This window comes from Coturnix japonica, chromosome 16, assembly GCF_054131305.1.
Source record: "Coturnix japonica strain WE chromosome 16, WE-NBRP24, whole genome shotgun sequence".
NCBI lineage: Eukaryota > Metazoa > Chordata > Aves > Galliformes > Phasianidae > Coturnix > Coturnix japonica.
In genome coordinates, this window is record NC_140678.1 from 336,363 (window position 1) to 363,449 (window position 27,087).

General features: G+C 49.7%; 3 protein-coding genes and 1 long non-coding RNA gene across 7 annotated transcripts; 1 reads left to right on the forward strand and 3 right to left on the reverse strand.

Annotated features, from left to right (window-relative positions):
• The first annotated feature begins 662 nt into the window (after nt 1–662).
• TMPRSS9 (transmembrane serine protease 9) lies at nt 663–11,838 on the forward strand. Of its 3 annotated transcripts, XM_032440954.2 has the most exons (20): nt 663–796; nt 3,170–3,315; nt 3,702–3,829; nt 4,107–4,174; nt 4,536–4,711; nt 4,909–4,950; nt 5,069–5,182; nt 5,706–5,877; nt 6,077–6,351; nt 6,470–6,606; nt 7,065–7,383; nt 7,709–7,880; nt 7,976–8,247; nt 8,689–8,825; nt 9,076–9,430; nt 9,509–9,625; nt 9,877–10,048; nt 10,324–10,589; nt 10,868–11,004; nt 11,430–11,838. In XM_032440954.2, the coding sequence occupies exons 2-20, from the start codon at nt 3,198–3,200 to the stop codon at nt 11,595–11,597; spliced, it is 3,345 nt and encodes a 1,114-aa protein (XP_032296845.2). In that variant the 5' UTR covers nt 663–796; nt 3,170–3,197; the 3' UTR covers nt 11,598–11,838. The 3 variants fall into 3 exon arrangements, with proteins under 3 accessions (XP_032296845.2, XP_032296844.2, XP_085373554.1); XM_032440953.2 differs by having other exon boundaries at nt 9,076–9,625; XM_085517428.1 differs by lacking the exons at nt 7,976–8,247; nt 8,689–8,825; nt 9,076–9,430; ... (3 more) ...; nt 10,868–11,004; nt 11,430–11,838 and having other exon boundaries at nt 7,065–7,449; nt 7,709–7,832.
• Nucleotides 1,677–7,066, reverse strand: LOC107325377 (uncharacterized). 2 transcript variants are annotated; one of them, XR_014934974.1, is made up of 5 exons: nt 6,580–7,066; nt 2,663–2,758; nt 2,259–2,584; nt 2,006–2,119; nt 1,677–1,909 (listed from the first exon to the last, which is right to left on the reverse strand). It is a non-coding gene; the product is annotated as an uncharacterized LOC107325377 (long non-coding RNA). The 2 variants fall into 2 exon arrangements; XR_004305438.2 differs by lacking the exons at nt 1,677–1,909; nt 2,006–2,119; nt 6,580–7,066 and adding an exon at nt 3,800–3,935 and having other exon boundaries at nt 2,181–2,584.
• Nucleotides 11,839–11,996: 158 nt separating the features above from the next.
• Nucleotides 11,997–12,673, reverse strand: TIMM13 (translocase of inner mitochondrial membrane 13). The gene is made up of 3 exons (XM_015886145.3): nt 12,472–12,673; nt 12,288–12,356; nt 11,997–12,210 (listed from the first exon to the last, which is right to left on the reverse strand). The coding sequence occupies exons 1-3, from the start codon at nt 12,607–12,609 to the stop codon at nt 12,112–12,114; spliced, it is 306 nt and encodes a 101-aa protein (XP_015741631.2). The 5' UTR covers nt 12,610–12,673; the 3' UTR covers nt 11,997–12,111.
• A 242-nt stretch (nt 12,674–12,915) lies between these two features.
• On the reverse strand, nt 12,916–27,034 carry LMNB2 (lamin B2). Its single transcript, XM_015886133.3, has 12 exons — nt 26,798–27,034; nt 22,232–22,368; nt 21,776–21,932; nt 21,300–21,425; nt 20,807–20,977; nt 20,574–20,699; nt 19,956–20,176; nt 19,416–19,707; nt 19,000–19,107; nt 18,509–18,628; nt 17,951–18,052; nt 12,916–17,489 (listed from the first exon to the last, which is right to left on the reverse strand). The coding sequence occupies exons 1-12, from the start codon at nt 26,996–26,998 to the stop codon at nt 17,448–17,450; spliced, it is 1,803 nt and encodes a 600-aa protein (XP_015741619.3). The 5' UTR covers nt 26,999–27,034; the 3' UTR covers nt 12,916–17,447.
• Between the last annotated feature and the right edge of the window lie 53 nt (nt 27,035–27,087).

Consider the following 27,087-nt stretch of genomic DNA (forward strand, 5'->3'; position numbering starts at 1 on the left):
AAGGGGATTCTTGGCCTGCAGGTGTGTGCAGGAGCGACCCCAATCCTCAGCTAAGCCACAGCTGTAACTAAGTGACAAACCCGAATTTATATCTATACCCCACTGTTACGCATGTTTTCTGTCTTCTGCTTTTTTTCATAGAATCACAGGATGGCCCAGGTTGGAAGGGACCTCAAGGATCATGAAGCTCCAACCCCCCACTGCAGGCAGGGCCACCAACCTCCACACTTAATACCAGCCCAGGCCTTGATCACCTCCAGGGATGGACGGGGCATCCACAGCCTCTCTGGGCAGCCTGGTCAGAGCCAGATAGAACCAGGGCACACAACCACTGAGCCCAGCTGTATTTCTCCCCATGTCATCAGCTTTCCCATGGATCGGAATGAGAGGACTCATCTTCTGAATCCTTCCAGGTGCAGCAGAGAAGAGGGACGCAGCGGGTTTGGGACAGGAGCGCCCTGCGGTGCTTCCTGCGTGTTGGACGGTGCCGTTCAGCGCCCTCACGGTGTTACTGAACCTCGCAGAGCAGTTCTGGGCCGAGCTCAGCAATTCGGGCATCGCTTTTCCCTCCGTCCTTCTACTGAAACGCTGCCGAAGCGAATTGAGCCGCAGAGCGCAGCACAGAAATCACGCCGCGGGCTCAGAACTCGGATGTCCCCGCTCGAATTTCCAAACAGGTGAAGAATTTGTGCCTCAGGCCGGAGCCGGGCAGGAAGCGGGTCCGCCCCCGGCACCGCCCCGACCGGCGGGCACGGACCCGGCAAACGCGGCGGCGGCGGCTGGAGCAGCACGGCAGGTGAGTTCGTGCCGTCCGAGCCGCGCTCTGCCTCCCCTCGCGGACACCATCCCCACTCGAGGCGCAGCGCTGCCCGGTCCTGGCGCTGCTGCACCAGCCTTGGTACTGCTTGGTTTTAGTACCAGTTCTGGTACTGCCTGGTTCTGGTGCTACCCAACCCCGGTACTGTCCAGTCCTGGTAGTAGTGCCCGGTTCTGGTACCGCTGCCTGGCTTTGGTACTCCCCCCCCCAGCCCTGGTGCTGACCTGTCCTGGTACTCCTGCCCAGCCATGATGCTGCTGCTCAGCACCGGGCTCAGGCAGAGCTGGTGCTACTTGTTTCTGTACATCAAATCTTCTGTTAAGAACCAGAGATGCAAATAACTTCACTGCTTCCTACGTAGCCATTGTTGACCAAATAGTTTTCGTTATTCTGTGATCCTTTCGTGGTTGTAGAGCTACTTTTTGTTTCATTTGATTCTAAAGTGTTGAGGTTGGGAGCGCTGTGCAGGTGGAGCTGTGACTGTGGAGGAGGGTGGGTCTGTCCGACCGTCCATCCAAAGGAACAAAACTCTGCGGCAATGTGCTCAGCTCTGAATCTCTGCAGGTCTGACACTTTTTGCCAGAGGTTCTCCAAGGCCTCGCTGGGCGGTATCAGCTGCTGCAGCACGGAGCTGCTCCGCTCATCTTTGCAGTCAGTGTGGGGCAGTGCATTTCGTATGGCTGCAGCTGAAGGAAGCGCCATGGGTTGAGCCGGTGAGCTTTTCTTGCCCATTCATCAGCTGAGAAGTATCACATTATATAGTGCTCCCATTGTGAAAAGCTACTGGACAAAAATGGGACTTCCTTGCTTACTGGTTACTCCCAGTGCATATTTAGTATTTACTATCTGAGCCATGTGGTCACAGGAAGGCAGCCTTTATTTCAGTCTCTGACACACAGCTGGAAGTTCAGTAAGAGACTGCAGGTCCAGAGCTGCCCAGTACTCTGTCACCATGGGGGGAGCTCAGGGCTGAACGTCTCTGCAGTGGAAATGCTGTTAGAGTCTTTGTTAGTAGGATAATGGGAGCACTGCGCTGCTCGGCCTGTCATGAGCTGAGCTGCAGAGCTGGCAGGCAGGAAGAGGATCTTCTTACTTGTAAATTGAGAGACATTTGAAGTCGGAAAGGGACAATAAACAAGGCCCGCACAGTGTCACTGCATTTGCTGAGAGTGGCTGAACCAGACTCACCTCCAAAGGGATACAGCAAGGAAGCAGCATGCAGGAGCATTGAATCCTAGGAACCAATGCAGCCAGAGGTTTGTTAGCATGCAGGACGTTCACAGTGGGCAGGCAGACAGCACCCTAGGGTGAAGAGGGGTGGATTTGAGGAGATTCATTCTTGCTGGGTTAGTCAGCACACATGGAGCATCACCAGGGAGGCTGTGCTGGGAAAAGCTGCAGCCAGGTGGATCTGGTCCCTCTTCACCCACTGGTGCTCCACCTGCTGTTCTGTGATGTTCAGCTTCCATCCTCCAGGAGCTGCATGGTCATTCACAGCGCCCATATGGAGTCCAAGGCTGCAGGTAGGAAGGAAGGAAGGGCATAAAATTCTTTGTATTTTCATTTCACCAATAGTTACCTTTTCATCTCAGCGAGCAGTGTGAGTTACAATGAGCTTGTCTTGTGCTAAAAGGGAGAGCAAAGAGGATATGTTTTTTGACCCTTTGAAGGCCATTGGTGACCTCTCTTGTTCTGGTCAGCATATCTGGATTGCATTCTTGAGCTTCCACATTCAGCATAATGCAAGGCAGGCAGTGACTCCAAAGCCTATGGAGGGAGCAGAGAAGGGACTGCTCATCGATATGCATTTAGGTCACTGGGACCACTGGAAAAAATGTCTCTTACCTGCCTCCTCCCAGCAAGAGCTGAATTGTCAAATGGAGATATTGTTAACAGAACACAGGGGCCCAAAGCACCTATCTCTGCCAGGCTCTGTTACAGCTGAAAAAGAATATTTGGAGGTCTGTTAGAAAAAAACAACAAAAAAAAAAGAGGCATCTTGGATAGACTCCCTTCCTCTCCCCTTTCTCTGTCTCTTGCCTCACAAAGAAGTGGCCTTTTAAAATCTCTTATCTGGAAGCTTCAGTTTAAAGAGCCGCTGATGCCTCTTGGAAAACACTGAAAAGCGCTTCAGAAACGGTTCTGCTGCTCCGTGTCCTGCCTGCCTTTCCCCCTTCTTTTTTTCTTTCATTTTGAGATAGATTTACATTAGAAAAGGCTGTTCCTTAGCAGCTTCCTGGTCTCTGTTAGCAGCCCTAATGCCCGCTGGTGTAGCACTCAGGCTGGACCATCCACAGCATCTTCTGGTCCAGTTCACCCCAAACATGTCATTTTCTTCCCCTTTAACTGCAGAGGTTTTCCTCAGTGCTGCTCAGAAGGCATGGACCAAATAAAGCCAGTGCTGGGCAGAAGGGGACCAAGGGCCAGCTGCTGGAAGGTGACCATCACTGCCACTGTCGTGGGCTGTGTGACAGCCCTGTACCTGGGGATCCTGCTGGGTGAGTGCATAGCGAGAACATGGTCCCACTTCCTGAGCTGCTTTGGTAACGAGCACACCTTTCCCAGTCTGTTCCTGCCAGGATGGGGCCAGCCAGGGATCACTGTGAGGCTGTAACCATCTATTTGGGAACTGTTGTTTAAGGCATGATAATACTTACCGTTTTAATGTTCAAATTGACTATGAGTTCAGATTTCTACTCTTGTACATGTGTGGGTTACCCTGCGTGGCCACATGGCACTTTCCAAGGCACTGCAGGGACAGATAAGCTACCAAAACCAGGGAGGCCTTAATGGCACATTCCAAAGCAGAGGAGAGTTGAGCCCAGCCACAGCCCAGACCTCTGTGAGCCATTTGTGCCTCTGACAGACACCTTCCCTCTGGCAGCCTGTCATCCTGCAGCAGAGACCAGCTTTGAGCACACAGTGGAGCTGCGAGGGATCACATTCAACAGCAGTTTGCAAGCAGAGAACTCGGACTATTACCGGGTGCTGACGCCCGCCCTTGAAAGGCTGGTGAGTTGAGCTGGGCTGGCTGTGCTTCCTGCAGCTCTGCACCCCATGCTGAGGGTAGGGGCTGGGTGTTCTGGGCCCTGTTCCTGCTGAGGAAAGAAGAATGTGGAGAAACAGCCAAGGGTGGGAGGAACATGAGCATCTCTTAATCGTCAGGGTGGGAGCAGGGTGACACATGCTGAGATGAGCTGGACTCGGGTGCTCCTGCTGCCTGCAGAGATGAGGAGATGCTCCACTTGGCTGCCCAGTGAAGGTGTGACCATCTTGTTTTGCTTTGCAGTTTCTGTCCAGTTTCCAGGACTCCCAGCTGGACTGGAGCTGCACTGGCTGCACCATCCTGGGCTACAGGTGAGCGTTCCCAGGGTGTTCTGATGAGCTCCGCTATGAAGGCGAACACACAGCTGTGCTCTAATTCAAAACCAGCAAAGAGAAACAGTTTTTAAGTCAAGGCTGGAACTTTTTGGAGGGGAGGAAGGATTGCATCAGTGTTTTGCCTTCTTTAATCTGGAAATGTAGCCAGAAAAGCAGAGGGGCAAAGAAGAAAATGCAAGTGACTGTTTTGATCCAGAACAAACCTTCAGGGGCACCTGAGCCTGAAATTAAGAGTTGTTTTGTTTCCCTCGAGCTCCCCGTAGGCAGGAAGCCTGAGGAGCTGCCCCTTCTCCCGCTGATGGAGCCGAATGTGCTCAGGAATTCTGTCTTCCTGCAGGAGTGGGAACTCGAGTGTCATTGTCCGTTTCCGCCTCCACTTCGCCCCACAGGACTCCCAGCCCCTCAGCTCTGCCACGGAGGAGGCAGCTCTCCGACACGGGCTGGCGGTTGCGCTGCAGGAGCAGGGCCTCTCCCTGGCCGCCTTCGGGACCATCTCCTCAGCTTCTCTTACAGGTGTGCTCCTCTTGTGGGGGGTTACTGCAAGGCTCCTGTAGACTATGGGATGGGGAAAGCGATGGCCAGGCAGGCTGGAGGTGAAGCAAACCCTCTGCCATCAGTCTGAGAGCAGCAGCAATGAGAGCACACAGCTCCTGTGCCTCCCACCTGGGACATCCTCACTGAGCCCCAGTTCTTCCATTCTGTTGTTACAGCTCCCAGTGATGTTTCTCCATACAGACCAGGACTGAAGTCAGGTAAGAGCCAGGCAGCAGGAAGGTCTGTGAGTCTTTCTGAGCACTCCCAGTGGGGCTGGGGGGCAGCTGCTGGGAGATCTGCAGAAGACACCAGTGACCTGAGCCTTGTCATCCCCAGGGAGCTGCCCTGGTGACTTGTTCATGTGCCACAACACACAGTGTGTGTGGAAAGAAAACCCTGAATGTGACGGCCAGAAGGACTGCGCTGATGCCTCTGATGAAAAGGGCTGCGGTGAGTGTTTGCAGCAGGACTGCTGGGGGTGGGGATGGGGGGATGGGTCCCAACCCACCACTGCCACCTCTATTGCAGACTTCTGGGCAGTAGGGAACAAAGCACATTTTGTCAGACAAATTATCTGCATCGAGAGCTTGCACCCCTAGAAATGTGCTGGTCCTGCTACCAGCACCAAAGGGACAGTGTTGGGGTAGAATGTCATATTCCCATGGGCCAGTGAATCATCTCTGCACAACCATGGGCTGCTGGAAGCAGCTCGGCAGTGGCTGAGCTTGTGATGCTACAAGGGATATTTCCCTCTGGGTTTTTCCTTCTTGTAGGAGTTTCAGAGAGGACCCTGTGGTGGGTCAGTGCTTTGCAGTTCCCTTTTCCAGGTCTGCAGGTTAAATCAGATCTCTTGTGACATCCCTAGAAATGTGTTAGTTCTTGAGTACGTGCACAAGCAGATTTTCACACCTGCCCCAGGGAGCACTTTGCCAGGGCACAGCTGGCACCATCCTGATGCTCTCATCTCTTTCAGACTGTGGGAGTCGCCCTGCCATGCAGACTGCCAGCAGGATAGTGGGAGGCACAGAGGCTTCCAGAGGGGAGTTCCCCTGGCAGGTCAGCCTGCGAGAGAACAACGAGCACTTCTGTGGTGCTGCAATCCTCACGGAGAAGTGGCTGGTGTCTGCTGCTCACTGCTTTACTGAGTAAGTCCTAGCCGTAATAGCTTCCCAAATGCTGTTGTATCTTCTGGCCCAGCCCCCACTGCACCGCACTGCTCCACACATCACGCTGCAAGGACCCCATGTCCCAGAGCAGACAGCAGGACGTGCAGTAGCCGGCACTGCCTGGGTGCGGGGCGATGCTTCACCCAGGGCTGTGCAGTCCCAGCTGTTTCTCTTCCAGGTTCCAGGACCCGGCCATGTGGGCAGCTTACGCAGGGACCACCTCCATCAGCGGTGCAGACAGCGGTGCAGTGAAAATGGGCATCTCCCGGATCATCCCCCACCCCTCCTACAACACCGACACGGCTGACTACGACGTGGCTGTGCTGGAGCTGAAGAAACCCGTGACCTTCACTAAGCACATCCAGCCCGTGTGCCTGCCACACGCTGGGCATCACTTCCCTACCAACAAGAAGTGCCTGATCTCTGGCTGGGGATACCTCAAGGAGGATTTCTGTAAGCAAAGTGTGGCAGGTGGCAAGAGAGGCACCAGGGGGGGCATGCAGACGGGGTGGGCTGTCACACAGGGTCCTACTCCAGGCTCCCCACATGGAGCTGCATCTTTCCCATTTAGTGGTGAAACCCGAGTTCCTACAGAAGGCGACAGTGAAGCTGCTGGACCAGGCTCTGTGCTCCAGCCTCTACAGCCATGCCCTCACAGACAGGATGCTGTGTGCCGGTTACCTGGAGGGGAAAATTGACTCCTGCCAGGTGAGCATTGCCCTGGGAAGGTGGCACACATCCCTGCTTGAAGCTTGTCCTTGCTGTTATGCACCAAGTAGCACTTCCAGAAGCAGGATTCCATACCATGCTCGCAGCACCCCACTGGGTTTTGGGGCCATGGTTGGGATCCAGCCGTGGGTCAGGGACTGCAAAAGAGAAAAAAAACCACATCCTGTAGTGCTCGGAGCAGGGCACTGCTGTTAAGGGGATCCTTCAGCTGTTTGACTGCCTTCCTCTGCCTGCTGACTTGTAGTCACCATAGGACCAACAGTTAATGTGGCCACCCTGGTTTGTGTATCATGCAATGTCTACCCATCGTCTGGCCCTTCAGGGGTGGTTGGGCCTGGCCTTTAGTGGTTTAACAGCTCACTGAACCAGCAGCCTTAGATGTTATGGAGGCTCAGAGCCAACCCAGGAGGAGTTCATTGCCTGTGCTTCTCTTGCAGGGGGACTCTGGTGGGCCGCTGGTTTGTGAAGAACCGTCTGGCAAGTTTTTCCTGGCGGGGATCGTGAGCTGGGGAATTGGATGCGCAGAAGCCAGACGGCCGGGGGTCTACACACGTGTCACCAAACTGAGAGACTGGATCTTGGACGCTATTTCTCCCTTTCCCACCTCCATAACACGCACTGTCCCACTAATGCAATCCAGTACTAACAGTAACACGGTCACTGCTGAAGAACTGAACGCCACCACCAGCACAGCAACCCCCAGCTCTTCACTGGCCCCAGCTGCCAGCAAACCAGCAACTGCACCCAGACCACAGGGTATGAACACCCCGGGGTGGGAATGACCTCCTGAAGAGGAGTGGCTGGCACATGTGTGAGTGCAAGGTCTGTCCTCCCACTGAGCTGGTAGTTGACCCACACAATCATTGTATAGCACTCAGTGCCTGCACAGCTGGGTGTCATGAGCTCCTTCACCTGTGCAATCAAACAGGCAGCTGTGTGCCCAGCACAGCCTAATTACTCGCTTCTCTTTGCCACATGGAACTTCCCAGAAGTTCAAAATTGAGCTTAGAGAGAGCCACAGCCTCTGCTCACTGCTCTTCTGCTGGGAGTACTCACAGGTCACATTTTGGCTTTTGTTCAGAGTGTGGAGGACGACCTGGCCTCTCCAAACCCAACAAGATTGTGGGAGGAACCGATGCTTCCAGAGGGGAGATCCCCTGGCAGGTCAGCCTGCAGGAAGACTCGATGCATTTCTGTGGGGCAACGATCATTGGGGACCGCTGGCTGCTGTCAGCTGCACACTGCTTCAACGAGTGAGTCCATGCCTGCAATTTAAACGGCCTGCCAGCCCAGAATTCAGAGTAGGTGTATGTGTGTAAGCAGGTGTATTCAGACTGTGTATTTACAGGACAAATCCAGAAGAGATTGAAGCCTACATGGGGACGACATCACTAAATGGAACAGACGGGAGCGCAGTGAAAGTCAATGTAACACGAGTGATCCCACATCCTCTCTTCAACCCCATGCTTCTGGACTTTGACGTAGCTGTACTCGAGCTGGCAAGACCCCTCGTCTTCAACAAATACATCCAGCCCATCTGCCTCCCACTCGCTGTGCACAAGTTTCCTGTTGGCAAGAAATGCATCATTTCTGGATGGGGGAACCTACAAGAAGGGAATGGTAAGCAGCAATGTGTTGTCAGTTGATTTGCTCTGGAATAGAGACAGGTTCAGCAGCAAAGCCTGAGTGCCCGTGACCCTACATGAATGTGGGGCAAGGCAGGTCAGGGCCAAACAGAAACATGAGTAAGCAAGAAACAGGGCACACCTTAAACCCCCTTGGCAGGGGTCAGGAGAACCCATCTGGCCCCCCTCAATGGTTCTCCCATATTAAGCAAAAGCTCACCAACTACCAAGACAACAGAAAATGGTGCCCAGTGGCCTGTATCCAGGCCCAAGATTGTACCCTGGGGTGAGCCAGGGGCTTCAGGGACAACAGGAGGACAGTTCATACGGGATGCAGCTCCTGCCTGGGACCAGAGCTTGCTTTTCTGAGGTGTGTGCTGGAGCAGCCATGGCTCTTGCTTCCCTTTGCTGCACTAATCCCATGGTCTTCACGCAGTCACCATGTCTGAGAGTCTGCAGAAAGCCTCTGTGGGCATCATAGACCAGAAAACCTGCAACTTCCTCTACAACTTCTCCCTCACTGAGCGGATGATCTGCGCTGGTTTCCTGGAGGGGAAGATAGACTCGTGCCAGGTAAGAGCCTGGGATGTCCCCTCTCCTCTGCATCTTGCTCCTGTGCTAACTCAGCAGCCTCCGCAGGGCACTGGGGAATGGTTACTGAGCTTCCCATGTGTACCTTAGCTTAAAAGCACAGCCTGCTCTCCTGCAACTTTAAAAAGGCAAACAAAGGTCATCAAATTAAGCACGATTTAGTGCAGTTCCACCCTGCTGTCCCATCTGGGCTTCCAGCAGCAGTGGCAGCATTGCTTTGCTTCTTCCCCAGGGAGACTCAGGAGGGCCCTTGGCCTGTGAGCTCACCCCAGGTGTGTTTTATCTGGCTGGCATCGTGAGCTGGGGAATTGGATGCGCCCAGGCTAAGAAACCCGGCGTGTACTCCAGAATTACCAAACTCAACGACTGGATCCTGGACACCATCTCACAGTTTCCCAGTGCCAGCACAGAAGCTCCTTCCACTTCATCTACCACCAGAAGTACTGCAGACATCCCCATGCTCCATCCCAGCACAACAGCTACAAGCCCCATCAGTGAAACCACCCTGAGTGAGATTACCACCACCATAGAAGAAACCTCCACAGCTCCGAAATCCACTGAGCCTGCCAAGCCCACCCAGGCCCCAGGTAAAAGTCCAGTAATGGTAAATCCAAAGAGACCTCCAGCCCTGGCAGAGGGTGCTGAGTTGGGTTATTGTCTTCCAGTGGTGCCTTGTACCAGCCTCACCTTCAGGTGTTCCAGCAACGTCTGCATTGGAAAAGAAAATCCCGAATGTGACGGAATTGTTGACTGCAGCAATGGATTTGATGAGAGCAATTGTGGTAAGCACTGCTCTGCGGCCTCCGGCCCAGTCTGCATTAGGAGCTGGCACTCCAGCTCTGCACAGCACCACGACTTGCCATCTGAGTGCCACTATTTGAGCTGCAACGTCCCTTACTGTGTGACAGCCCGGGTCATACATCCCCATGTGTGATAATGAGCTCCCAGAGGAGTCACACTACAGGGGATAGGGAAGGATTATCCCTTATGTTTATGCTTATTTAAAACCACAGTGTCTCTTCTTCTGTCCCAGACTGCGGCCTGACCACTGCTCTGGCCTTCAGCAAGATCGTGGGTGGGAGCTCAGCAGCTCGAGGAGAATGGCCCTGGCAAGTCAGTCTCTGGCTTCGGCAGAAGGAGCACAAGTGTGGGGCTGTCCTCATTGCCGACAGGTGGCTGCTCTCTGCAGCTCACTGCTTTGATATGTAAGTCTGAGACGGCCCTCGGCCTCCCTCCCACCTGCCCTTCCCTGTGGTTGGGATGCTGTGCCTCACTGGAAGCACACACTACCCGTTAGAGATGTACCCCTATGGATAAGCATGGAGAGGAATGAATGGAGCAAAGCCTGGGTGCACTGCAGTGTGATGGAGACGGGTCGTGTCCTCACAGCATGTGGCTGTGATGCAGCCCAGCCCCACAGATGCGGGAGCAGCACTCCTTGCCAGCCATGCTAACAACCAGCTCTGCTGTCTTTCTGCAGTTACAGTGACCCCAAAATGTGGGTGGCCTTTCTAGGAACACCTTTCCTGAATGGCAACGACGGCAAAATGGAGAAAATATTCCGTATCTACAAGCACCCTTTTTACAATGTCTACAGCCTGGACTACGACGTGGCGCTGCTGGAGCTGAGCAGCCCCGTCAGGTTCAGCAGCACCATCAAACCCATTTGTCTGCCAGACAACTCACACGTCTTCCAGGAAGGAGCCAGGTGCTTCATCACAGGCTGGGGCTCCACCAAGGAAGGAGGTACTGCCTCCCCACTACGCTTCCCATCTCACTGCCCCAAAGATTCCACATAACCCACACTCTGCAGGGGATGCTTCTGCCCCCCACAGGCTGACAAACAATAGCACAAAAGGACCTTCCTGTGCTCCCTCTGCTGGGGAGGAACGAGGCCTGGGTCACCTTCCCAGTGCAGGTCTCTCCCTCTGGCACATGATTAAAGCTACAGAGACCCCTCTCCTACACATGCTTGTATTACTGTGTGCTCTGCACCAAGCTAACAACAACCCTTGTCTCCTCAGGCCTCATGACAAAGCATCTGCAAAAAGCAGCAGTGAATGTGATTGGAGACCAGGACTGCAAAAAGTTCTACCCTGTCCAGATCAGCAGCAGGATGGTGTGTGCTGGGTTCCCACACGGCACCGTCGACAGTTGCTCAGTGAGTGTGAGAGCAGCAAACGGTGCTGTGGGATGGAGCAAACTCAGGCCAAGTCCCCATGCCCCCCCCAGCCCAGCTGCCCATCCCACCCCCTCCCCCTCCCACCCCCTCCCCCAAGTCCATCCCACACACGCTGTGCTCTGTGTATCCCACCAACCTGGTCAGCTCAGGGATACAAACAGAGGTAACACCAGACAGGGCACCGTGAGGGTGTCCCATTGCACAGCCCTGCTGCAGCTCTGGAGATGTCTCAGTGTCCCAGTCTCTGTGCACACAAACGCAGCACTGAGCAGCACTGGGCTCCTGCAGAGGTGGGCAACGGGACAGCAAATGTTCCTGCATCACAGACAGCACAGTCATAAGCATGGGGCTGGGTTGGCTCTGTTGTCTTGTTTTGGTACAGGACCCTTCCCCTCTCTCTGCAGGGTGACGCAGGTGGGCCCCTGGCATGTAAAGAACCCTCAGGACGGTGGTTTCTAGCAGGAATCACGAGCTGGGGCTATGGCTGCGCCCGGCCGTTCTTCCCTGGGGTCTACACCAAAGTCACCGCGGTGCAGGGCTGGATCGCGCAGAACCTCAAACTCTGGAGCTGAATTTCACCACTCAGGGAAGGTGCCAACGAGAGGAATAATGGCCAGGGGCCGCACGGAGCCCACCAGCACCACCGGACACCTCTGGGATGCTGCAAAGGAGTGAAGATGGGCTGCGAGCACGAAGCAAACGCTCGTGTGCTGTGACCCGCAGACAGCGGGACCATCTGATAACTGCTTTGCTTAGAAAGATGGCTAGACTTTGGATTTTGTCTATAAATAAATGAGACCTGTCCCACCTTCAGACCTGGCGACATCCTGTGCATTAACAGCTGCCCTTCCCGGCCTGAACTCGGTGCAGCCGGCAGGGAGCCCTGCCCCCCCCCCACACTGCGCCCATCACCCGGCACCGGGCTCAGGGCGGAACCTCTCGGTGCAATAAAAGCCGGAGGCAGCGCAGGGTCAGGGCGGTGTAACGGGGTTTATTGCCGCCGGCTCCGCGCTCCGACCCGTCTCACATGTTGGTCTCTCCCATGTCGGCTCTCTCACATGTTGTCTCTGTCACATGTTGGCTCTGTCACATGTTGGCTCTCTCCCGCTGCAGCCGGGAGTTGTAGGCTCTGGACACCGCGTTCCAGGCGTCCATGTACCGGTCCATGCACATGGCGATGCATTTCTGCGGCACACGGGGCGGTCATGGAGGATCCCGGGGGTCGCCGCCCGCCCCGCGCCGCGCCCCCCCGCCCCGCTCACCTGCTCCGAGTTGTCCAGCGCCCCGCCGGGTTTCCCGATGCATTTCCGAAAGCATTTGTCCGTCATTCGCTGCGGGAACAGCCGTCAGCAGCCGCGGGCACAACGACCCCCAGCCCCCCCCCTCCCTCCGTCCCTCCCTCCCTCCGCCTCGCGCTGCCGCGGCTCCGTCCCCGCCGGTCCCGACCTGCAGCAGCTCCTGCGCGTTGGCCACGGCGATCTGCACCTTCACCTGCTCCATGATGAGCCCCGGGTCCAACTTGCCTCCCCCGCCGGCACCGGAGCCGAAATCGGAACCGAAGTCGGAGCCGAAGCCGCTCTCCATGGCTCGCGGTCCCGGCGGGGCGGCAGCGCAATGGCGGCCCAAGAACTACGGCTCCCGGCGCCCCGCGTGGCCCGGAACGGAACAGAACGGAACGGAACAGAACGGAACAGACCGGAACGGAACAGACGGAACGGACCGGAACAGAACGGACTCCCATCGCTGACAACAGCCCGGCCGCCATTTGTCCCCTCGGGCACCGGGGCGCAGTGCTGGCTCCCATTCAGCCCATGTCCATCACTGTCCATCAGCACAAGGTCCCTTTCCAGCCCCTCCTCCCTCATCATTGATCAGACAAAAGGAAACCAATAAAATGCAAAACATTTATTTGAGTGTGTTGTACAAAAAGTTTCCAGTCTTAAAATGTATATTACAAATCATTGTAAAAGACACGACGTTTGGCATGCATATCCTAAAGAGAAAGAAAGAAAATAATCCCACAACGATGTGAAATGGTAACGCCCAGAGCACGACGCAGCACCATGAGCTGCATGGAACGCTCCCATCATATTCACACACTGCATCGCTATTCCTGCCATTAAATAGAATGTGAGAGTTTTGAACTGCGTGGGGATGCAGAACCAAACCCACAACTGGATCACGAGGCATCACCGTCATTGTTATGAACAGGGTTGAACAGCCCACCCAGCTGTGAGGCGTTTTGGCCTGACCTTGCTTTGAGATGGGTTATTGCTCATGGTTTTAGTGTGATGAACGTGGGCAGCTGATACACAGCAGCATTTACCTTACAAAGGATCATCGCTTTGATAACAATAAACAGGGAAATGTGGGTCCATCCGACACCCCCTGAACTGAGCGTCCATTTACTGAGCGTCACCTGCTGCTCATGTGGTTCTGAATGGAGCCATTTGCCCCATTCACGCTCTGGCCGTTAGCATTTCAAGGAAGGCATTACGCTTACAAATGATAATTGCATGTAAATATGATTTGTATAAAAAAAACCAAACACTTAAATTATTTAAAGTGGTTTAAAGCTAAGCACATTGAAGGGCAATTCAAAATTCTGTTTCCCAGGCCATGTCAGACATTGGACAAATGGCCACCTCCCATTTGTCAGCTCCAACAGGAATCCAATAATGCAATCACTGTCCCACCTTCCACTCACTGGGTTACAACAAAGCTCCACCCCCTGCGTGCACAGGGCTCGTGGTTTGGACCCAACAGTGGCAATGAAATCCAGAATGGAACATGGATACGCCTTTGCTCACAGATTGTAAAAAGAAAATAGAGAATGAATGGCTTAAGGAAGGGAGAGAAGTGCCTCGAGTGCTCACAACACACAGTGTTGGCACACAGCATTGAATCTTCTTAGTGCACAAAAGAAAAAGGTTCTCACACGTTCTGGGGGGCAGAGAGGATTTCTAGGTGCCTCTTCAAGCACCCCCTGCTCAGGCTGCAGCTAAAAGGATTCACACAGGATTACAAAGAAAAAGGGTGCATAAAAAACACTGCAATCCCTGAACTGAACATGAGGTGTCCTGTTGCTCGAGGATAAACGTGCTCATGAAGGGAATCTCCTTTCACAGTATGTTCTGCTTCACGCTGCAATACGGCTTCGGTGACAAACGAGAGCTGCAGACCTGCTGGTCTGGCTTTCCCATTACAGCCCATGGGAAGCAGATGTTTGTTTTCTTCCTGAGACTATTGATTCCTGCTCCAAACACAAGCAGTGGCAGCAAGCACCTATCTAAGGGCAGAAGGGTGCTGAGGGTGAGTGTATCAGCTGCTGGTTGTCAGGGCCTGAAGCAGCCCATGCACACAGACCGTGAGCTAAAGGTGTGCAGCAGCAAAGGAACCACAGCTGCTCCATTGCTTGGAGCAAATCACTGTAACAATAATGAAGCAACAAAGACAGAAGTGTGGGGAAAGCATAAAGACCAGAGGCACCGCAGAGCCCCATGGTGCCCATCGACACTGTTAAAAGATCAGCTGAACTATTTTTCTGACTATCCTCCAAACCCTGAGAGCTGGTTCACCTGCACTGCTCAGAAAGGAGACACTGGATTTTATGTGAACATTCCAATTATCCTGACAATTAAATGAAAATCCTTGATAAAGAGGAAAAAGCAGCAGCGATGCTTTTTGGTTCAGGAAAGCAAAAAGAAACCTCCCAGTGCGGAGCACCAACTTAAAGTTATGCCAAAACTCAGCAATAAAAGGAAGGAACTTTGTCTGAAGAAAACAGACACACAAAGAAAACAAGTGGAATACAGTAGTTTGTCTGTGTCCTGTAGTTCACAGTGAGGAATTACTCTCCTTTTAGAAAGCACTATGAATCAGCAGCACTCAGCCCTGCTGAATTCAGCTTCTCCCACATCACTGCTTCCTGTGAGCACCTCTACATGTGAAACAAGAAAAGAAAGTGTTTCCAGACTTACAGGAAACAGCTCCAAATCCAAGGAGAAATTCTGCACGCTGTCACTGAGGGGTGTAAGATAAAACACCGCTCCATAAGGCTGAGAGGTGACACGTCTCCCATACAGTAGCTGTTCAGAAATCAGTGGCTCAGGTAGCAAGAGGCTCCCCTCAGTCAAGCTGCCTTTCAGCCCATCCTTCACAGGAAAAAACATAAAAATCACAAGGAAAAAAATACAAAGCACATTCATTTCTTCAGTATAAGATCACAGAGCAACCATATTTACAGGAAAATCCTCAAGGACAATAAGCAAATGGAGAACTGGCCAATGTGAAACAGAAATAAATACAGGGAAGAACTGCAAAAAGCTCTCAAACATTGTGTGAGTGTGGTATAGAAGCTGTGGGTCAGAGGGAAATGCTGCCCAGTGGTTGGAAGGTGCATTGAAAATACTTCTACGCTGATTGCATCCATTTGTATAACAACGAATTTAGAAAAGGCAATTAACAGTATGTCTGAGAAACATAATTTCATTAGATACACTTTACAGAGAGAGACATGATTTACTACATATTTCACCTTCTACCCAAGCAGAGTGGGAAAATTACACTTGAAAAATGGCCAACGATGCTCCTGGAGTGACCCCGTCAGCCCAAACAGCCAAATCTTCTACCTGCTGTTTGTAACGCGCCGCCTGCTCAACTCGTACAAACATCAGAGTTATGCACATTAACTTCAGTCATTAAATCATCCCACCCAAAGAGAAAAGTAGCATCTTCAATTTAGTTTTAGATGGCAAAAAATACACACCTAAGCTTAGAAATCTCACTTCTGTTCCCACCCTGCTTGCACTGCATAGCCATCAGTCAAAGCCACTAAAATGACCTCCTAGGTTACATCTGTCAGTCATAATATTGTTCAGAGAACACAATGTCCAAAAGCCACCGAAAACATCCAAACCTCGCTGCTTGTTTGATGAGTCTCAACTACTTGAATGACAGGGTCAGAGCTCAAGAGTGCAGGTAACAACAGCATTCTGTGCTGTTATCAAACAGCATCCAAACTAAAAGCTAGTGGAAGAACTATTTGCTTGACAGTAGCCAATGCATCAATGCATTCTTTGCAGCAGTCAAGTATTCCTCCTAGTGCTTGAAGATGTGCTGCCATCTGAATGCTGACCTTAGGAGAATCACAGCTACCTCCACAGAAGTGCAGCAGAAGTAACCTTAAGCCAAAGGGACACTGTCAGATACAAACCATTCCTTATAAAAACAAGGATGACTCTCTGTTACTCTGAGGATCTGAACACTGCAAAGCAATGCTTCTGTCCACATCAACAGCAGCTCCTTGTAACTCTCAAAAACGTCACTCAGCTGTTTCTGTACTACTCTGCAGATGCTGCTCAACGTGTCTGACAGTGCCCCTCTGAACCCAAGACATGGGTATGGACAAGCTGCATCTAAGTCTGATGAAACAAAACGAAACAAAAATCAACATTTATGCAGGATGACCCATAGAACCCCAAAAATTCATCAATGCCAGAAGTAAAAATATTTTCAACATTAAAATCTTAGTCATTCTGTTCAATGCTGAATATGTCAGAATCATTAAATCATGATGCTTAACATCATAAATACTATACATCACAACTTGCATTCACAATTTAACAAGATCTCATTTGTTACAATGTCAAAATCCTTTGATAACATAATGATTGGAAGTTTGTTTTTGACACTCCCATACGTTTTCAGACAGCAGAAGCCATCGCTCTCCGTCTTCTGAAATGACACGGAGCCACAGCACTGACAGGATTCAGATGATCGTATCATCAGGCTGTCAGTCCTGGAGTAGGACAGAAATCCACAGTCCTAAGCCAAGAGCCGGCTAAAAGGCAGCTACCCTTTATTACTTCCATTGGTGGGGAAGCACTTCTAATGAATCTGGGGGTAGTTTATCTGAGCTGGGCACCCACAAGATCCTGTCATTTCTTAAAGGATAAAGAAACGTGATCACCAATCTCTCCCAAGGCCCTGCAGGTGAACATCCCTTCCTAAACTTAGCTGTGTTTTTTAAGTTATCCTGCTTATATACGCACAAAGTGCAGGTTTACCATACACTCAAGGAGTCTCATCCCACTGTAGCTAAAAATTTCTGCTGTTGGTTTGTGCATAAGACTTTAAACTCTGTATAGGGAAAAAAATTATTCCAATACAGTGTTTCAACAAAGAGAGAAAAATTAAGAAATCTATTAAAAATTCTGGCAGTTTTGTTCAGTAAAGGTTTTTTTTTTTTTTTAGATTTTTTTTTATATAAAAATGTACCAAGGAGCAACCATCAAAGAAATCAGATGATACGTATAAAAATAGTTTTCAGTGGCTCTGGAGGAAAAAAAAATAGCAAAAATAAAAGGAAATAAATGGAAAAAAGTAGCAAGTAATAAGTTTCTTTTTTTTTTCTCCACTCTTCACATCACTGAGCATCCTCGAGAAGTTGTTCTGGGATCACCCTAAAATCAGAAAGAAGAGCATTAGCGACTTTCTTACCAGCTCTTGGTACTGTAACACGAGATTCTGGTTATCCCTGTTGCTAACAGCAGCTCCTTCCTAGACCAGCTGTATTCAGGGAGCACCGCAGCTACAGATGAAGCACATTACATGTCATTCTGTGCACAGGATTAAGACGCTGAAACTTTGGCTGCTGTGGTCTTCTGTGAAGATACCTTTTTCTTTTTCAGAGAAAGCAATGCTGGAGTGGGGAATAGCAGCCCAGTGATTACAGACTGCTAAAACTCATCTGCTCATTGCTGCACAGCTGCAAGCTGTTCTGGCATCACCTTCTGCAAGCACCCATTGGAAAATGGACCAAGAAACTCAGAACTAGCAAAAACTAAAGGGAAGCTCATTATCTCCTGGCTGATGATTCAAACCAGGCAAAAAAAGATTAAAAATGTGGTCTACATCTTATTACCTGTTGGTTGAAAAGATCCTCCTCTCCAAAGTCGGCTTCATCCTCTTCCTCTTCGTTCTCCCGCACAACGACTGATTTAGTAACAGTCCTCACTGCAACCTCCTATACAAAAGGAAAGAGATGATGATAGATGGTCTCTATGCGTCACTGAGTTTTTGCTGTATCATCAATATAGCAATCCCATTAATGTTTGGAGGGTATCAATTTGCCCAACAGCTTTCTGTTGGTACAAATGACCCTCCTACCTTGTCCTGTGCTGCTGTTCCTGCACAAAGTGCTTTCACAGAATTGCCACCAAGAAAGGCAGCATGAAAACTGATACAACTGTGGCTGGTTCACCTTCCTATTTCTACTGGACCACTGCAATAATGGCACATTTATGAGTAACAGCCAAAGCCTGATTCCCTCTAGCATAAACAGTGATAGTCCAAAAAAAAAAAAAAAAAAAAAAAAAAAGGAAAAATCATCTGTGGACAGATGCAGGACAGTGCAGAACACATAGGAACCAAATGGAAACGTCTGCTGTACTTCCAGCACTGAAAAGACAGCTCTTCCTACCTCTCCATCAGAGTTCACGAGGTATGTGCGGATATTTCCTCCAGTGCCCCAGCTGCCTTGATTCTTCCACACGAGAACAGAAGGGGGGCTGTGAGATACACCTGCATCTGCACCCCAGATCTAGTGAGAAAGACATTCAGTAATCAGCTACTTGTGCAGGTTTCATTTTAAATATCCCAAACTTTCTAACTCTCCCACTTCTCTCTCTGTATTACTTTTGCTTCCAAATCCCAGTGGAAGATTTATCTGCATTTATTTACATCAGTGCTCATGGGAAGACATTACTCTCAGTCTGCAACAAAAATCATCACTAGCCAAAACAAGAGGAAAGAAATCAAACACTGCAGTCATAAATTCTCCTATCCTATTCCTCTAAAACAAGATCCACAAGTCTAAAAGTTACACACCTGATCAGACCACACCAAATGTCAGATCTACAGCTGCCACAACATCAACATAAGTACGCTGCTGACACATGAAATATGACTTACTGTTACAGTCTGCCCAGCCCTGAGGACATACTTCGGAGTAAATTTGTAAGCAATTTCTTCTCCATCTCCAATTTGTCTTTTCAGCCTCCAGTTACCCAAAGACTGATCCTAATGAGGAGAGTTGTAAAGTTATTTAGTTAGGGTGAGGAAACAGGCATCAAACCTCTTGCTAGGTCTCTTTATTACATTTATTTATGTATATGTGATTAGACATTCAGGACTATGATCTCATTCTGCAACAAACATCATACCTGTAGCTAGCACCACGCAATATTCACCTTTCAGATGCCATTTAACTTTTGCAGGATGGCATACCTGGAAAGATGCTATCTCCCTCAAGTTACTTGTGCTTAACAGACAGTGCTACATCTCAATTTAGCTCCTCCTCCTTATGCAGGAGCTCTGCTGACACTCACCGTCTCCGAGTTGTTCTTCAGTTGAACGTATTTGCCCTCCAGGTCTATCTCCTCAATGCTGATACTTCCTGTAGCTGAAGCTTGCTGGGACATTTGGAAGCTACTGCTGCTACTGCTGCCACTGATACTTCCAGTGCCAATTCCACTCGTTCCACTGCCTGAGAGCTCCTCTGCTTCAATCCGTCGTCTCTTGCCTCGGGAAGAGCGGACAAGTGAACTACTGCTACTGCTGCTGCTGGAGGTAGCCCGAGAGACAGTGACACGGGACGAGGGGCTCGGAGAGAGCTTCAACCTGAAAACAATCAAGTACTTTAATCAAGTGGAAGAAAATTAAATTTTTTCTAGCTCATACACGGACCAACACACTAAGCAACAACAGTATAAAACACTTGGTAACTAGACTTGATTCACACTATCTGTCAAATGGGACTGCATATAAAGGAACAGATCTAAGATACCTAATAATAATGGTACAAAAAATAAGTATAAGAAATTAAAATAACATTAGTTCTAAGAAAACCATTTGGAGCTCATGCTTACCTCTCCTCCTCTCCTTCCAGGAGCTTTCGGTAAGCACTGATTTCCATGTCTAGTGCTAATTTCACATCAAGCAGTTCCTGGTATTCTGTAAGCTGCAGCTGCATCTGGTCCCTCATTTCTGTCATCTCCCTCTCCTTGGCATCAAGCATCTTCCTAAATTTATCCCGTTCACCAGCCATCGTTTCCTCCAACTCACGAATGCGATCTTCTGCTGCACTAGCCTATGGACAACAGAAAATCCAGTTGGCATCCATGTGGATGCAATACAGAAATCACCTCCATCCCACCAGAATCACAGAATGGCTTGGGATGGAAGGGCTCCTAAAGACCATCCAGTTCAACTCCCTGCCATGGTTTGGTTGACCACAATGCTCTGGCTGCAACCACCTTTATCCACTGAATAGTCAGTCCAACCTTCAAATCCACAGCTCTACAACTCAAGAGATAAGGATGTGGTGCAGGACACCAGGGAGAAGACATCTGTTGGTCTTTCCTAATCAATTGATGTTATCACTCCTTCAACAACCACTTATCTCCAAAAAATTAAGAAAACAAGAGGATAAAAATTTGAATACAGTGCTTTATATTAGAAATGAGAGCAAATTCGGTGCCTTTTACCTGCTTCTGAAGGCCAGAAAGTTGGTAGCTGAGAGATTCTATTCTCACGCGAGCCTCCTTCAATTCCTCCCGAGCTGCACCAGCAGCTTTGTCATTTTGGTCAGAGGCCAGGATGGCATTCTCCAACTGGAAGACAAATTTTACACAAGTCACTTGCATTGAATTAGACATCTCGTAATGTTCTACCTCCCTGCCTGGCCATCTTGTCTACCAGAAGGGCAGTACAGAGTTACCTTAGCCTGATAGGTCTGCTCTAGCTCCAGTTTGTACAGCTTGACTTGCTCATCATGCTGATTTCGCAGATCCTCCAGGGCCTGAGCCATTTTATTCTCATACTCCTGCTGGCGACTAGTGTCCACTTCAACCAGACGATGCTCATGTCGTTTTCTTGTCTCTCTTATCTCCTACACAGAAAAAAAAAAAAAAAAAAAAAAAGGACAAAGTCCTACAGTGAGGCAAACAGTACAAGCAATTTAATTTAGATGAGTATTAATTATTTCAGTACTGATTAATTTAGTATTTATGAACTGAATTCTTTTTCTGGTGAATGATGAGATCTCTGTGCCTGTAACACTGGACCTAAACTACTGAAGTCAGATTTACTCATGTACTTATTCATGCTAAGCCCTGCAGAGACCTGTCCAGGCCCGAATGTGTGGTGTGAGAAATAATTCATTTCTGCCTTCAGGGTAAGGCAAATACAGGAGATGACTAGCTTGGTAATACCTCCTCAAACACATTCTTCCTGAAATCCAGATCCTCCTGCAAGCTCTGGCACCGATTCTCCAGGTCCACACGCATAAGCGTCTCCTTCTCCAACTGCTTCTTAGCCACTGCATGACCGTCTTCAGCCTGGTAGAGAATTGTAAAAATAAAGATTTAATTTTAACTGGATCCCTTTTTTCCATCCACAAGCCCTTCACAACCTTCAATTGACATCTTCGGATCAATAACACACAACAGTAAGTCTCATCTCAAGCTATTACAAAAGAAAAGAAAAAAAAATTAAGGAAAAAGCATGTGTGAGCGTGTATGAATACTTAGAGCTTTGATTCTATCCCACCTATATAAAACATGGGAAAGTTTAAGCAGAAGGGAGCTGAAGCAACGATGTTCAGACAAACTAACAGCAAAAAATCCCAACACATTTCACAAGCAGTAACATTTGTTGTGCTAAAGCAAGGAAGCATTTGCTGCAATACCTTAGCAAGTTGGGCACGCAGATCAGCCACCTCTTCCTCCAGACTCCGTTTCTCATTCAGAACAGTATTGAGCTCTGCCTCACTTCTATGGAAGAGTACTTCAAGATCCTTAATGCGACCTTGAGCAACAGACAAATCTGCATCTTTCTTTTTGTAGCTGAAACAAACAAGAGTTACCTACATTTACACATCAGTGCACACACATCTGGATAGTACCTTGATTACAGTTACAGATGTTTTGGTACTATACAATCATTGTACAGTAGGTGGCTCCACAGTAATCTGCAACTACAGCTATTATTATACAGAGTTCCCCTCTGACAAGCCTGTGTCACTTCCTTAAGACACCCACTAAGGCATTTTAAGAGGCATCAGCAGTGTCATTCACACTGCAGATTACCAATTTATCATTTTAAGAAAAAAGCCCATAATACATCACGGAAGATTTTCCTTTACCTTTTATTGAACTCCTCAAGTTCAGCCCTCAGTTTTCCTATTTCGATCTGTAACCTCGCCCTCTCTTTGGCTGTTTCATCCAGAACTCTTCGAGCATCAGCCAGTTCAGACTCATAGAGATTCTTGATGCCACTGACCTAAAGGTGAAAAAAAGTGTTCAGATGTGAAAACATTCCAAAGTCTATGCATCAGCAAACTGAGTTTTGCAGATTTCACTCAGCTTTCTTTGGAAAAACACATATAACATGACTTCTGTTGTGAAGTGCATTAAATGTTGTCCATTTTCAATTAATATGCACCTATGTTCACACAGACTGTGATCTACTGTGATTCAGTCCCAAAGACCAAACTGAAGATCTATTCCCAAGAGAACACAGAACATGTTTGAAATGTGTGCGTCTTCCAAAGAGACGGACTGCAGCAGAGCAGCACACCCTGCACACAGACCTTGAACTATTCACCCCCATTCCCAAGACCATCGCTTAGGGCAATTCTTTTAAGCAACAATGTCATTTAAAAACAAACCAGGACAAACATTTTCTGGAATACAAATGGAAGCCTCATTCAATTCTGCTGATCCTGTACTATAAAGCAAAAGAAGAACCTGAAATGAGACAAGATACAGAGACCTTCAGAGACATTCTTCTGCTCTGGTTCTCTGCCGCAGACGATAAGGATCTGCAGAACCTCACCCCGTCCCAGCTCAGAAAGAAAGATAACCAACCATTCAGACTGCAACAAGGCACCTCAAAGCCTTCAACACCAGGAATGTTTTTTAGAACACAGGACCATTTGAAGGGTGTATCAAGAGAGATAAAAATTGAAGGTAGAGTTGGTTGTATTACTTCTATCAAAGGATATCAGAACAGCTACTATTGATGTAAATTCAGAAACAGAGCAATCGTGGTGTGGGAAGAGCGAAAAGCAGAATATAACAACTTCAGGAAGAGAAATTTCATAACAAAGCATCAACTGTAGACACAAGGCAACTGTGCTGTTCCTATGAGAGCCTATTCCAACAGTACCAACGACAGACTCAACCATCTGGTCTTCAGAAAGATGGATAAAAGGCAGTCAGAAAATAAATTAAGTTCCTGATAGAGTATATTTGCGGGAAACTTCTCAAATGAACTTTATACTACATATATACACACACACACGAGAAGTTCACAATGACACAAATCACGTTCTAGGGACTGAGTGGAGGGAGACCTACAGCAACCACTAGAAAGAAGCTGCACAAGATCACTCAGCAAAGACAGAGGGAACATGCCAGACTGTGAGGCTGGACAAATTAGGCGATAAAGCTTTAATTATCTTAATATGCATCAATGTGCAAAACAAATGTGTTCCCACCAGGTGTGGCTCGGTGTGTTCTTGTTCACCCAGTTATGGATTGATGAAGGCTCACGGCCTCCCCAGGAACACCTATGGAGGCATGTAGCCATTCCTTCTTCTGATGTGGTCCTATGGATCAAGGCTATGGAAATGCCCGCTCAGAACCAGGCAATCATCGGTATCAACATCAAAGGCAGTTTATCCAAAAACTGTAAACAGCAGCACATTCCTCCAAGGAAACCTGGTCACCTTCCCATATGGTGAAGAACCAGTTTCTTCACAGAGATACAACGAATGGCACAGCACAGCGTCACTGAACCCCAGTGCAAGAGTGGCTGCTATAACAGCACTATGCCCTTGTCCATGTTTTGAGGCAAACAGGAATTGCTACAGATTGTTTTTACAAGAGAAAATCTTCAGCCAATTTAAGCTAAAATTACCCCAACCAGTTCAGTACCAACAGCAAGTGCTCGTCTCCCACTGAGTACACAGAAGTTGTAACAAACCTTCTGGAGCAGAAACTGAAAATGAACCAGGCCTGCTCCCTGGTGGGAAGAAAAAATACTGCTTTGTGATTCAATGCATACTTAAATGGACAATTAAAATATGGGAATCCCTCCGTTTCTACAAGCTGTTCTTTTCTTCACATCAAACACCATCATTCTGTTTGTGGGGAGGGAACCATCACTTCCCTCAGTTACTTGCAGTCATTCCATCAGTCTGCCACGCGTCACAGGGTAACAAAAATCAGAAGGCTCCTTTAAAGCAATGTGTTTAATGGGAAGAAGAAACAGTAGCAGACCTAATAGGTATTGAAATTAAACAGCCTTAAAATGGGGGGGAAAAGGCTCCCTCACCCATAAAAGGCCAAGGTAGTTATTAAAGGTAATGAGAGCATCAGCAGAAAGAAAGCACGAAACCATGGATAAGCCAAAGCTGCCAGGAATGTTAAGCTGAAAAAAAAATAACAGAAAAATCAAAGCAGCTCAAATCTGAACACGGCGGAGGATAATCCAGAATCACCACAGGGAACCCGCATCAGGAACACTAAATTAATACACAGAGCTAATACAGAGATAATGGCACATCCCAAACAGAATGGCAGTAGACCGCACTTAATAGCGCCTCTGCAAAGGAGCTACTGTTCTGTTGTTTCCTTAAATTAATACTTCAGTCTAAGTTTCATCATTTTAGGAACACAAATTCAACAAGGGAAGTGAAGCATCGGCAGAAAAACCAGTTTGGCACATCAAGGCAGAAGGACAGAACTGCCCCATGTCAGTGCACCCAGAACCTGACAGCCACGAGAAGTTCCACTGCTCACACAGCCCCAACCCACTGCACACTGTCCCAAAGTGAAACTCAGTACGACTGCAAAGTGCCCTTCTACACAGATAGAAAAAATAAGGTGTCCTACAGACAGCAGGCCAGCTTTAACACAGCGCAGGGATCAGGGAGGGACTGCACAAGCATTGCCTTTAACTCAACACCAAAGAATCCCAGAACATCCTGAGCTGGAAGGGACCCACAGCAGAATCTCAGAATCAAGACTTAGAAATAAAGAAAGGAAAAAACTGGAAGGGAATAGTGAGCAAAATGTTTGTATGGAAACGCTCAAGCTTACCTTCCCCATTTAATGCAGAGTATTTTCCAGGCTCAATAACACACAGAACAACTACAATAAGTTGGTTTACATTCACTCTACACATAAGACTGAATGTCTTGTGCCTGTCCCCTACCTACTCTAATTAGATGTGTTCTTGTTAATTATATTCTGCCTTATATATCAAAAGCATTTATACCCTGTTTTCATGTTCCAGCCTCCAGCAACCTCCAACTTCCTACAGCCTGGAGACAGACGTGGTTATTTTGTTTCTAGCACGACTTCATACAGGACAGGAGATGCAGGCGTTCCTTATGATTAGAACTACCTAGTTACTTTGAAAACACACCTTACATCACATCATTAAGTTATACAAATGTATTTCGTGACAGTGGCCAACACTGATTGCGGGCGGGCGACCTTCCCCCAGCAGATATTGCCATATTTGGTCTACTTCAGCCAAACTGATATATTCAAACTTTCCCCCCGCTGCCACCATCAGCAGATCCCTACAGAACAAACAGCCTGCACGAGTGGCAGAGCAACCACTTCAGAGCGCTGTTGGCTGCCTGCTGCAGCTCCAACTTCCCGTTGTCAGTGGGACTCGTGGCCGTGCAGGCTGCCTATAACCCGGCCGTGCAGGCTGCCCACAGGGGGTGATGGCTGGACACGAGGCGCAGTTTCCTCTCAAATCGCGGTGGCAGCAGGTGCCCGTTGGTGCAGGGTCGGAGCGGTGGCGATGCGGCACATGGGGACACACTGACAGCCGCGATCTCAGCCCATCGCTGCGGTCACACCAGGCGGCTCCGAGCTGCACGGCCCAGGTCAGCACCCAGCACACGGGGCCGCGCCGCACATAACGGATCCGGCTCCAACCATTCGCAGGGACTAAGAAACATTTTCTCCACGGAGAAACAAACTTCGCTCAGTCCTTTTGAAATCCCGCAGCGCCAACAGGGCCCCAAATCCCGGCGGGTTCACAAGTGACAGCGGCTCGGCCCGGAGCTGCAGCGCAGCGCAGCGCGCTCCTTCCCGCCGGCCACACCCGGCGCGGCGCAGGCCCGGCCACCGCCCCCCCCCAGCTCCTTCCCGCCTTTGGGTGACGAGAACAGCCCGAGCCGCCACGAGCCCGTTGTACACACAGCGCCGGCCCCATACACACATATACAGCCCCATACACACACATACAGCCCCATACACACACATACAGCCCCATACACACACATACAGCCCCATACACACACATACAGCCCCATACACACACATACAGCCCCATACACACACATACAGCCCCATACACACACATACAGCCCCATACACACACATACAGCCCCATACACACACATACAGCCCCATACACACACATACACCCCCATACACACACATACACCCCCATACACACACATACACCCCCATACACACACATACACCCCCATACACACACATACACCCCCATACACACATATACACCCCCATACACACATATACACCCCCACACCCGGAGCCCCATCGCCGCAGAGGAAGCACGGGCGGCGCTCGGTGCCTCCAGCCCCGCTGCCCGCAATGGAGCGGCCCCACCGGCCCCCAGTGCCTGTGAATGGCCGTGTGAATACACCGGGCCGTACCTCGCGGGTGGTGACCTCCTCCTTCTCGGAGATCTTCACCAGCAGCCGGTCGTTCTCCAGCTCCAGCGCCCGCACGCGGTCGATGTAGACGGCCAGGCGGTCATTGAGCTGCCGCAGTTCCTCCTTCTCCTGCAGGCGGGAGATGCGGGTCGGTGACAGCGGGGTCCCGCCGGGGGTGCCGCGGATCGGGGTGCCTGACATGGCGCTCAGCTCGCGGGCAGCAGCTCATTCAATCCGGCCGCACCGGGGGAGGAGGGAGCGGTAAGATGGCGGACATCGCCTGCCCCGCC

Excerpts from the sequence above, each read along its gene's own strand:
- TMPRSS9 (XM_032440953.2), top strand. The coding sequence starts at position 3,198 with ATGGACCAAATAAAGCCAGTGCTGGGCAGAAGGGGACCAAGGGCCAGC. Across the intron at positions 3,316-3,701 it reads GTACCTGGGGATCCTGCTGG|CCTGTCATCCTGCAGCAGAG; the intron begins GTGAGTGCATAG and ends TCCCTCTGGCAG. Across the intron at positions 3,830-4,106 it reads CGCCCGCCCTTGAAAGGCTG|TTTCTGTCCAGTTTCCAGGA; the intron begins GTGAGTTGAGCT and ends TTTGCTTTGCAG.
- TIMM13 (XM_015886145.3), bottom strand. The coding sequence starts at position 12,609 with ATGGAGAGCGGCTTCGGCTCCGACTTCGGTTCCGATTTCGGCTCCGGT. Across the intron at positions 12,357-12,471 it reads ACGCGCAGGAGCTGCTGCAG|CGAATGACGGACAAATGCTT; the intron begins GTCGGGACCGGC and ends CTGTTCCCGCAG. Across the intron at positions 12,211-12,287 it reads CGCTGGACAACTCGGAGCAG|AAATGCATCGCCATGTGCAT; the intron begins GTGAGCGGGGCG and ends CGTGTGCCGCAG.
- LMNB2 (XM_015886133.3), bottom strand. The coding sequence starts at position 26,998 with ATGTCAGGCACCCCGATCCGCGGCACCCCCGGCGGGACCCCGCTGTCA. Across the intron at positions 20,978-21,299 it reads GGAAGAATGTGTTTGAGGAG|GAGATAAGAGAGACAAGAAA; the intron begins GTATTACCAAGC and ends TTTTCTGTGTAG. Across the intron at positions 19,108-19,415 it reads TGAAGAACAACTCGGAGACG|GATCAGTCTTTGGGTAACTG; the intron begins GTGAGTGTCAGC and ends TCTCCTCATTAG.